At 41.1% G+C, this 10,966-nt stretch overlaps 1 protein-coding gene across 3 annotated transcripts in view; it reads right to left on the minus strand.

Moving 5' to 3' along the window:
- Positions 1–6,930, minus strand: part of LOC122642510 (magnesium-chelatase subunit ChlD, chloroplastic) — a 46,776-nt gene extending 39,846 nt beyond the window's left edge. For all 3 annotated transcript variants that reach the window (XM_043836012.1, XM_043836011.1, XM_043836010.1), the window contains exon 1: positions 6,640–6,930. In XM_043836012.1, the coding sequence (XP_043691947.1) occupies positions 6,640–6,900 (261 nt within the window). In that variant the 5' untranslated portion in view covers positions 6,901–6,930. The remainder of the gene's footprint in view (positions 1–6,639) is intronic.
- Between the last annotated feature and the right edge of the window lie 4,036 nt (positions 6,931–10,966).

The raw sequence follows: 10,966 nt of genomic DNA on the forward strand, positions 1-10,966 counted from the left end.
TTTACATCAAGTTGTTGCAAGGTCCACCCAAGATTTACTGCACATGAGAGGATGACTCGAATGGTGTTCATCTTCGCAACTAGCGCGAATGTCTCCCAATAATCCAGACCATATGTATGTGTATATCCTCTAGCAACCAGCCTCGCCTTGTAGCGATCTACAAACTCATCAGCGTTGTGCTTGACAACAAATATCCACTTACAGCTCACAGTCCTTTTGTTAGGAGGAAGAGTTACCGAATCCCATGTACTATTCTTCTCCAAAGCCTGCTAATGCGGGACAGAATAGGAGAGGGGAAATCTGAGAAGAAATCAGAGGGGGGGGGAAGAAGAAGAAGAAGGGGGGTTGCGCACACATGCACAAACTTTCTTTTCAATTCATTCTTCGTATCTAACAATGGGGAATTACATCATATATAAAGAGAAATAAAAGGCACCCAAAAATAAAGACTCCTACTAACTTACTAAAACTAGGCTAACTAAAATAGAAACCCAATAAAACTAAAATTGAAAATTTCCCTACGTGTCTAATAACTACCTTAAAATAAAAGATTACATAATAATTTCCCAAATAAAATAAACTTTCTAAAATCTTACTAGATCCAAACACTCAAACTGGACCCGGTTCAACTAGGTTTGGGTCGGTCCAATGTGGTACACCAGTTGGGTCGGCCTGGTCCAAGATTGTCCTGCATCACCTGCATTTCTTCCACCATTGTTGCCTTCCACCTTGGATCTCTAAGAGCCTCCTGCCAATTTTGAGGAATGGAAACAGAAGACAAAGACGATACAAAGGCACGAAAAATATGAAGATAGACACCCATACGAAACAGCCTTAGAGATAGGATAGGATGTAGCGTACAAGTTCTAGTCCCCTTACGGAGGGCAATGGGAAGATCAAGAGAAGGATCAGGTAAAGAGGAATCTAATGATATGAATTCAGAGGAGGGATGGTCATTACCAGATGGAGCTGAATCTAAAACCGGATCTGATGCAAGAGTCGGTTGGCTAGGTAGAGTTGATGCAGCTGTGGTAGGCTCTATTTGCTTTTCACGAGGTCGCCGATGATAAACAATGTCATAAGGGACAATAACATGCTGAGAGGTATATTGGACTGTATCAGTAGCAGCTGAATCATCCAAGTGCTCCCCCTGAATAAGAGAACTGGGAAGAATGGCTGAACCCGAACCATGAGGCACATCATCAGTGAGAACCAAGGTCCCCCCATGAGGAGATGCCGAAGGGAAGTAGGGAACAGCCTCAATTAAAAATGACATCCATGGTAACATACATCCACCGTGTAGGGGGGTGATAGCAGCAGTAACCTCTCTGAGTTGGTGAATATCCCATGAAGATGCACTTCAATCCACGAGGTTCTAACTTTCCAGGGTGTTGATGGTTCCGGGCAAAGCAAAGACAGCCAAACACTTTAGGCGGAACCGTGAAGCTAGTAGAGCCATGGAGAGCCTGGATAGGCGATACGAAGTCTAGAACGTGACTGGGCATCCGATTGATCAGATAAGCTGCAGTAAGGACTGCCTCACCCCAATAAGAAAGAGGCACATTCATTCCAAAAAGCAAGGAGCAAGCAACTTCAAGGAGATGGCGATTCTCCCGTTTTGCCACACCGTTCTGAGATGGTGTATCAACACAACTGGTTTGGTGTAAAATACCATTAGTGTCAAGATATGTACGAAACACGCCATCTAAATATTCCAACCCATTATCATTACGAAGAACCTGGATAGTGGCCTGGAATTGGGTGCGAACCATACTGTGAAAGGACTGAAAACAGAGGAACTCTTCACTCTTGTGATGCATCAAGTAGAGCCAGGTAAGTCGAGTATGATAATCAATAAAAGATACGAACCATCTAAAACCAAATAAAGAATTACACCTTATTGGACCCCATACATCAGTGTGGATTAACATAAATGGTGAATTAGAATATGAAACCCAAGTTTGCTTGGCCAAAATGCATACCTCATAAAACAAATCCTTGGAATTACAACCAGAAAATAAAGAGGGATTAGACCTAACTAAGGTCCCCACAAGCGGGTGACCTAATCGTTTATGCCAAAGTAAAAGGGAGTACAAATCCAAAGAAGCTGGAGCTGTTGATTTTGAAGAAACTGGAGCTGCTGATTTTGAAGAAACTGGAGCTGCCGATTGTGTCGAATGGGCTTGATGGGTTGGTGAAGCTTCCTCATCAAGCAAATAGAGACCACCACAAGCCCTACCAGACCCAATTGTTTCTCCTGCCACCATATCCTGAAACAAACAGTAAGAGGGAAAAAATTTTACTTTGCAATTTAAGTCAGAAGTAAGACGACGAATGGAAAGAAGGTTTGTAGAGAACTCAGGAACATGCAAAACATGATGTAAAGTTAAAGTAGGAGTACAAACAATGGAACCTTGTCCAGAGACAGAAGAGAATGTCTCATTGGCAATGCGAACCTTGTCTTTACCAGAACAAGGAGAGTAACGAGAAAAAAGACTAGAATCACCGGTCATGTGATCTGAAGCGCCCGAATCAATAATCTATGGACGAGGGGCAACAAATACACAACCAGCGAAAGCTAACCTGAGGTGGCAGAAGAACCTGATGGGACCGAGGTAGAAGAGGAGGCAACAGTGGGATTGGCTGTGGCAAGAGAGTCTAACTTGGTGACCAATTGGCGGAGCAGCATGGTGACTTCATCAGGCATAGGAGAAGGAGCAACAATAGCAGGAGTAGGCACGGCAGGTGCAGCACCATCAGCAGCCTCTGAAAGATTGGCAGAAGACTTGCGGTTCTTACCACAGCCCTTGGTAGCGGCAGCGCCCTTAGCTGGACGGCCATGAAGCTTCCAACAGGTATCCTTGTTATGCCAGAGTTTCCCACAATAATCACACTTAAAGGGCTGTCTGTCAGAAGTAGCACGATCAGTACACTTAGTATTACCACCCTGATATGGTAGAGTGATTCCAGAAGCTAAGACTGATCGCTCTGGAGCAGGTATCGCAGAAGGAGGAAGCATGGCTGATCTGCGGGTATCTTCAAACTGAATCAAAGTGTATGATTGTTCCAAAGTGGGAATGGATCACGACTGAGAATCTGAGAACGAAACTGATCATATTCCACATTCATACCAACCAGAAAATCGTAAACACGGAATTTGTCTTTCCGTTTTTTGAAAGCAGTAACATCCGCAGCCGTAGAGCACTGAAAGTCATCATAATAATCCAAATCTTGCCAGAGAGAAAGCAGCTCAGAGTAATACTGAGATAATGTGAGGGTACCTTGCTTAGTCTCATGCAGTTTCTTCCGTAACTCATAAACCTATGCATCGTTGCCACTTGTGAGTATGTGTCCTGAGCAGCCTTCCAAATCTTGGCTGCAGTATCCAATAGCATATATCCCTGGGCAATCTGAGGTTGCATGCTGCTGAAGAGAAAAGACATAACAAGAGAATTGGCTGAACTCCATCTTTCTTGTTCGGATTCAGCCGTGGGCCTTGGCTTAGCACCAGTAAGATAGCCATAGTACCCACGAGAGTCAACAAAGACAAAGACGGATCTAGACCACATCAAATAATTTCCCCCATCAAGTTTAACAGCACATGGAGGGAAGGTTGAGTATGAACAGCTGCCATCATCTGCAGAAGAACCACTAGAGGCCTCCGAACCAGTCATCTCCGATTAGATAAAAGGAGTTCTGGAAAAAATCCAAGGAATCTATTGGGGAAAGAGAAATGATACAGCCAGAGAAAAAAAAATCGATTTCAGAGACAGACTTGAGAAATCGAGAAGCACAGGAGATATTGCAATCCAAGAAGAAAACGATACTAGGGAATGCCTGGGAAAAAACGATAACTAGAAGGGGATTTCAGACCAAAAAAAAATCGAAATTAGGCTAGAATCTAAGAATCGATAGGGAGAAAAAAAAAATCGCCCTTAAAAAGAGAAACCTGAAAGATCGAAGGAAGATGGTTGAAACCCCAAAAAAAAATCCACAAAAAATATGGATTAAGCCCTTTAAATCATTAATTTAATGAAGGGAACCAAAAAACAAGGGCAAACAAAAGCCTTCGGTGGCTTAGAAGATCGCCACCAAGGAAGCAGAAGTGGTGGGTGGTGGTGGCGGTAGAAGGGAAGAAGAGAGAAGACGGTGATCCCTAGGTGGAAGTGGGGTGATGGCGGTAGGTGAAAAAAAAATCGAGAAAGGGAGGAAAAAAAACGATGGGAATTTTTTTTCTAGTACCCTAGATCGATTCTTGCTCTGATACCATGTTGGAATGGAGAGAATAGGACTTGTGTCATTATGACACTGGTCCACTTTATTTATAATATCAGGAATTGGGTTACAATGAATACAAAATATAAAAACTACCCAAATTACAACATTAAAACAATAAAAAAAATTACAGGTATAGACAATTTGAACCAGAGCCCAGCAGGTTTAGGTCCAAAAATTCTAAAACAGAGGCCCAATGCTATGTATAAAAAAATTATCACCATGCATCCTTGCCACAACATCAGCACATATCTTAGTTACAGATTATCATCTGACTTTGAATGAATATAGAGAATTAACCCATCTAGATAATGTCTCTAAGGGAAGAAAAATGGGAAGTTAGAAAAGTGATGCAAATTATAAGAAGGGCATCAGATAGAGGAAGAAGACTATCTCCCCTTCCACTTGGCATATGTTGGTTTATCCCTCGTGAGATGGGGATCAGAAATGCAACATAAGCTAAGAAAAGAACAATTTGGATGATCTATCCAAAGATAAGGAATTGATGAGATCTTAGAGCATACAAGATTATTTATGGAAAGGAGTTTCCTGAACCTTCTGCAACTCCTGATCTTATGGAGCACTGCCCCTGCACAACTTACAAACAGGTTTGAAGATCCTGGATTATTTGCCTCTTCAAATGGAGCATGAGAGAGCACACCTAAGTGAGGGAGTTAAGATTTGAGAGAATCAGCAAAAGGATAAAAAAATAACAATAGCCACCTCTGAATTCCTTTTTTCCAGTGTAAATAAAAAAGGAAAAGCAAGAGATTGAGAAAGCACTAGTAGTTTAAGGGGATAGTTTCTGTATATGTTTAGTCATGCCCCCAGTTGTGAGACAAATTGGGCTCCAGTCATCCAAAGATTCCAGAGAATCATTCTAAAATTTCTTTTTCTCAATGGAATATAAGTATAGCATAAAGCATATAAGTTCTATCTAGCTGATGGTAATAATCACTATGTTGTGAAAATGAAAAGGTATAGAATTTAATCAAATTATTTGCCTCCAATTGTGAGTCCTCTATGGCTAACCAATAAAGAGAAACAACTTGCAAAGGTTATGCCTTACGGGTAACCCGTGGCGCAACGGTTAAGTTGCGCTATTGAAACCTGTTGGTTGCGGGTTCAAAACTTGGAAACAGCCTCTCCTGCAAAGCAGGCAAAGCAGGGGCCAGGGGGTAAGGCTGCATACATTTGTCCCTCCCAGACCCTGCAGTAGCAGGAGCCTCGTGCACTGGGACGCTCTTTTTTTTTATGCCTTATAGGTACCCAATATGCATTTCAAGAAGCATTGATCTATGCATGAATGAGCAATATCCTCTAAGTTCACATCAAAGAAATGAGTTCTAATTTTACATATGACCCAAAAAAAGTGACTAGAAGCTATGGGGTCTCTCTTTACTGATATCTTTGGTGAACTGAAAGTTTGTGAAAAATTTAAGGGTCCAGCGGCATAAGGATTTTATTTTACACTTGGAGCATAATTTACAAGCTGGGGATCAATCGCAATTAAATGGTCAAAAACAAAAACAAAAAAAGGACTGAGCAGCAAGTGAATAGTTCAAGAAAACAGAACATACAGAAGATGTATAAAGTATTAACAATTAGCCAACAAAAAGTTCCTAGAACATGCAATAAAAACAAACTTGAAAAACATGGGAAGTACAGCTTTGAAAACATAATATCCCTTTAAAGATAAAACAATGGGTAAAGGCATTAAATTTCAAATAGGGTCCATTAAATTTCAAATACTGTTAACAGAGAGAAAGAATCACCGTGTAAGCCATTCAAATCAGAATTTTTAGAATGATGACAGCAGCACCTTGCATAAGAAGCACTTCAAAACAATAATAGAACATAAATCCCAGATCAAAATAACAGCTAATAAGGTCAACTTTAGGACTGTCCAGGAAGCAGGAAAAATGATAAAATTTAAACTCAACTGTGGAATGCTTACTTAAAAAGTACCCAAAACATCTAAAGATAGAAAACATTACATAAGTCTATCTGCTTTAGTAAAGTCCTCAAACACCAAAACTAAAACAGATTTATCGTTTAAAAATGAACAATGAAATTTAGCTAAGAATACACATTTCAGCAATACCTACCCACTAGAACTCCCAAATACCAATACCCATAGAAATTATTGGATTCAAATATTTACATTCAGGTATATCTAGCACAATTCAGGCCTCCAAAAAAACCATTCCAGTTATACAATTAAACATCAAAACCTAGTAACAAGAAACCAATAATTCAAAACCTTAGGTTTAGACCAAAACTTCAATAAAGCAGAAATGCATATTAATCAGAAGGGACACCGAATCCTCAAGAGTCAACAGTAACGAAAACAAAGTTTGTCACCTGTCCAACGACAGCAGCTAACGGGAAATACTGCCTGCCATAGGAAGTGCTCTCGGGCTTCATGGGAGCAACCACCGCACCATTTCCTGACTCGAGAGTGGCAGCTGCGAGTGGACGAAGGAGAGGTTTTCGACCACGGAGACAATGGTGGACGCGATTGGGTTTCGAAGAGGTGAAATGAGGGTTTAATTTGAATGAAGGGAAGATGGAAGATTGGAGGTGAGAGAGCGAATTACAGGTTGGAGCAGGATAGAGAGCCATTGGAGAGTGAAGAGAGCAACTGATATCTCTTTTTATCCTTTTAAGAGTAGAGCATTTTATACTATTTTGCTGTCCGATTATAATTCCAACGATATAAGACTGGGACTCTGGGAGAGTGGGAGTCTCCCTGACCATTAACGTCCTTCACGCTACTAGACAATAATTTTGGTTTATCAATAAGGTAAGGTACGGGGGTGGACTTTGATCCAACACAAGATTAAAGGCTCAGAGCCCATCAAGTAGCCCATTGGGACACTTCTTTTGTAATATAGGCTGATGGATGGGCATCATGGATTTCCGTATCTATCACTACACTAGTTGTCTATATAATGCTCCTATCTGACACTCTCCTCTTGATACACTATTTTGTTGATAAACCGTGTGACACCTTCTCCAGTGTCTTATTCGCTATGCATGGATAATCCATCCCACGCGGCCAGCATGGCAATCCCTTGCCCTAATGATATATGTTAATCATCATGGTATTCATTGCTCCTAATGATTTAAGCCCATTGAGAACATTCATGGGAGTATTCCCTATTCTCCCATTACGTGAGATTTTTTTATGAATAAATTGACATATTTTAACCCTAATGAACAAAAAGAAGAAGATTAGAAAATAGAAGCCACAAAGAAACCAGGTTTACAGTGGATGTATGGAAAAACAAGGAAGGATAAAGTACGGAATGAACATATAAGAGCGGACTTGGGAGTTGCACCAATCAATGATAAGCTCCGAGAGAGTCGCTTAAGGTGGTATATGGTCACATTCAAACGAGACCTAGGGAAGCCCCAGTAAGGAGGAGTGATATGATTCAGATTGAAGGAGGTAAACGAGCTAGGGGAGACCTAAAATGACTATAGGAGAAGTGGTAAGGATGGACATGCATAGTCTAGGTCTAGTCCCAAGTATGACCTCGGACAGAGCCTATTGGAGGGCAAGGATCCATGTCGCAAACCCCATTTAACTGAGATTATCCTGAACGTGTTGTGTTGGGTTGTGCCTTTTACCTCTTACTAGCTTTCATCTTTCTAATTATTTGCAATCTTCCATTTGTCATTTTCTTTTGTCTTTTCTCATCTCTTTTCCCATCCCTCTTCTCCAATCTTTTCTTTCCTTTTTTTTTTTTACGTATATCTATGTTTTCTCTATTCTGTTTGTTTGGATCCATGTGGCCAACCCCATTAAGTTGGGATAAGGTTGTGTTGTTGTTGTACAAAGAAATCAAGTTAGTAGAGAAAGGGGCAAATCTATAATCTTCATTGTAAGGGCAGTATAGGAGCCCTAGTCTTGTTCTTTTTTGGGGGTGTTCTCTTTTACACAATGGAGTTGGCCATTGGATGGTTTCTTGGCGGCGCTAAGCAAACCAACCACATAATATATGTCCAGCTGCAGTTCTTCAATAGGGTATTTGTCCAGTCAGTTGCATCTCAACCAAAGCTACATTTGGATGGGGGATGAGCCAGCCTTATTTCTTCCTTCTTCTGTTTACGAAATTGTTCTATTGAGTGCTCGCATCATTCTTGGTCATTTCCCCTTGAATCACTAGTTCTTCTTTTGTTTTCTTTAAGGTATACCAGCTAGTGTGTTGCGGCAAGGTCTGATCCGAGTCTTCTGTGGCCGAGCTGACCGACACTGAAGAACAGAGCTAAGAAATGGAGGGCCGGCCTGAGCTGATAGAATCACTCCGATGCTGCCAAGCTATTGCGGCAAGATCTAATCTAAACTCTCATGTGGCCGAGCTGACCTACACAGAAGAACAGAGCTAAGAAATGGAGGATCAGCCTGAGCCGACGGAATCACTCCGATGCTGCCAAGTTGTTGCGGCAAGATCTGATCCCAGCTCTCCTGTGGCCGAGCTGACCGACACAGAAGAACAGATCTAAGAAATGGAGGGTCGGCCTGAGTCGACCGAATCACTCCAATGCTGCCAAGCTATTGAGGCAATATCTGATCCGATCTCTCCTGTGGCCGAGCTGACCTACACAGATGAACAGAGCTAAGAAATGGAGGGCCGGCCTGAGCCGACGGAATCACTCCGATGTTGTCAAGCTGTTGCGGCAAGATCTGATCCGAGCTCTCACGTGGTCGAGTTGACCTACACAGAAGAATAGAGCTAAGAAATGAAGGGCCAGTGTGAGCCAGCGGAATCACTCTGATGCTTAAGTCAGACCTCTTGGAACAAATAAATCTCTAAGTAGAGAAAATGAGAAGTGAATTCCCTTTTACTTGTGCGATTCTTGGCTATTTATAGGATTAAGATCGTAGATCATCATAGGCTTTTCATCAATGATAGACCATTGTTCTGGTCTACAATGTGTATAGGTGGAGCTCCTCTAGTGCGGACACCTATCCATAGGAGTCATGCAAGATGCATGGAGTCATGCAAGATGCATGACATAGGTGAAGTGATTCCATCCTTAGCTTGTTGGCTGATCTGGAGACATGGTAAGATCGACTCTGTTATGGCATGACCAATCTGATCATATATAGATTGACCTTCGTAGGTTCTTACTAATGTTGTTCGATTCTGACTTGCACTTTGTTGTTTTTAGTTTGGCTCGGGTCGGCCTAGAGTCTGATAGTTGTAATGACCTAGATGGATGATCTAAAGGTAGACTCGTATCAGATCGGGTCGGCCCAGCATCTGACAGGTATGAAGAGCTAGGTGGATGATTTGAGGATCGGCTCATGTTAGATCGAGTCGGCCCAGCATCTGACAGGTATGAAGAAGTAGGTGGATGATCTAAGACAGTTCAACTTGGCTTTATCCCAGATGTTGCCACAGGTCATCATCTCACTAGTCGATAATAATTTGGTTCATCACAACGAAAAATTATCTACTCCATTCCCTGCCCTGTCCATTTCCCCAAGTCCCTCTAATTTGGGGTCGACAAGTCCCTCTAATTTGGGGGTGGACCCCACCCAGGCAGTGTGTTCGGGCATGGGATAGGGTGGTTATTTCCGCCCCCTATTAGAGGAACTTGGGAAAATGGAACTGGGCGGGGAAATGGACCAGGTAGGGAAATGGAGTAGATAATGAATATAAAACCCCAGTTCACATGACTCAAGAAAAGGCCTAGATCCATAGCACATTTTAATTGATAGGACTGGCTCATTAGACTGACTCATCTAATAAAAGTGGTTTGGCTTTAGGGATACCAATTTAGTTAGCCAACTCTTAACCAAATTGGACAGCCTTTATGGGTAGAGTTCCACTTCCACTTGGTTAGACTCTTTCTTACGCTTTAATTAAATCCCATAGAAGGCACTCTTTGAGTCTTGGGGTTAAGATTTGAGAAAATCTTCACCGAAGGATGTCAATTTAAAGCTGAAATCGAACCCGGCCGTTTAAAACCCAATCGAAGTAAATCGGCTCGGTTTTGGTTTCCAAAGCTGGAAACTTTTCTAGGGTTTTTTTGTGTTCATGCTTAAAACCGTTAAACCAAATCGAATTACCTATTTTCAAACCAAATAAAAAATCATATAAAATTATATTATTTTTTTATTTTTAATCAAATGTGGATGATAAATTCTTTTCCATTTTAGTATTTGGGAAAAATAAGGGTTTCTATTGGTGAAGATGTAAAAAAGTTGGCCCATACATTTAAAATAGGACATAGACCGAATATGAAACCAAATTAAAACCCACTAAGAAGCTGAATACAAAACCGAATAAAAATCGAAACCGAATCGAACTGAGTCGATTCGGTTTTGGTTTTGAAATTGTATTCCTTTCTTGGTTCAATCCAGTTTTGATTTCTACATTTTGTTTCTTAAACCGAGCTAAAATTGAACCGAATAATCGAAACCAAAACAATTGACATCCTTATCTTCAATAGTCAAAACTCAAAAGAAGTAGGCAGGATGAAGAAATTAACAAATTATTTGCATTAATAGTATCTTAGGTGGTTTGTGTTAGGTCGAGGACTGGAGGGTTAAACTTTCTTGATGATAAAAGAGAAATCCCAAGGATTTAAAAATCCGATTTGATCTCTGATTCAGATTAAAATTGGTTGAAGCTGATCCCGATTTCATAGGCATGGATGAATTACATAGAATTTA

This window comes from Telopea speciosissima, chromosome 10, assembly GCF_018873765.1.
Source record: "Telopea speciosissima isolate NSW1024214 ecotype Mountain lineage chromosome 10, Tspe_v1, whole genome shotgun sequence".
NCBI lineage: Eukaryota > Viridiplantae > Streptophyta > Magnoliopsida > Proteales > Proteaceae > Telopea > Telopea speciosissima.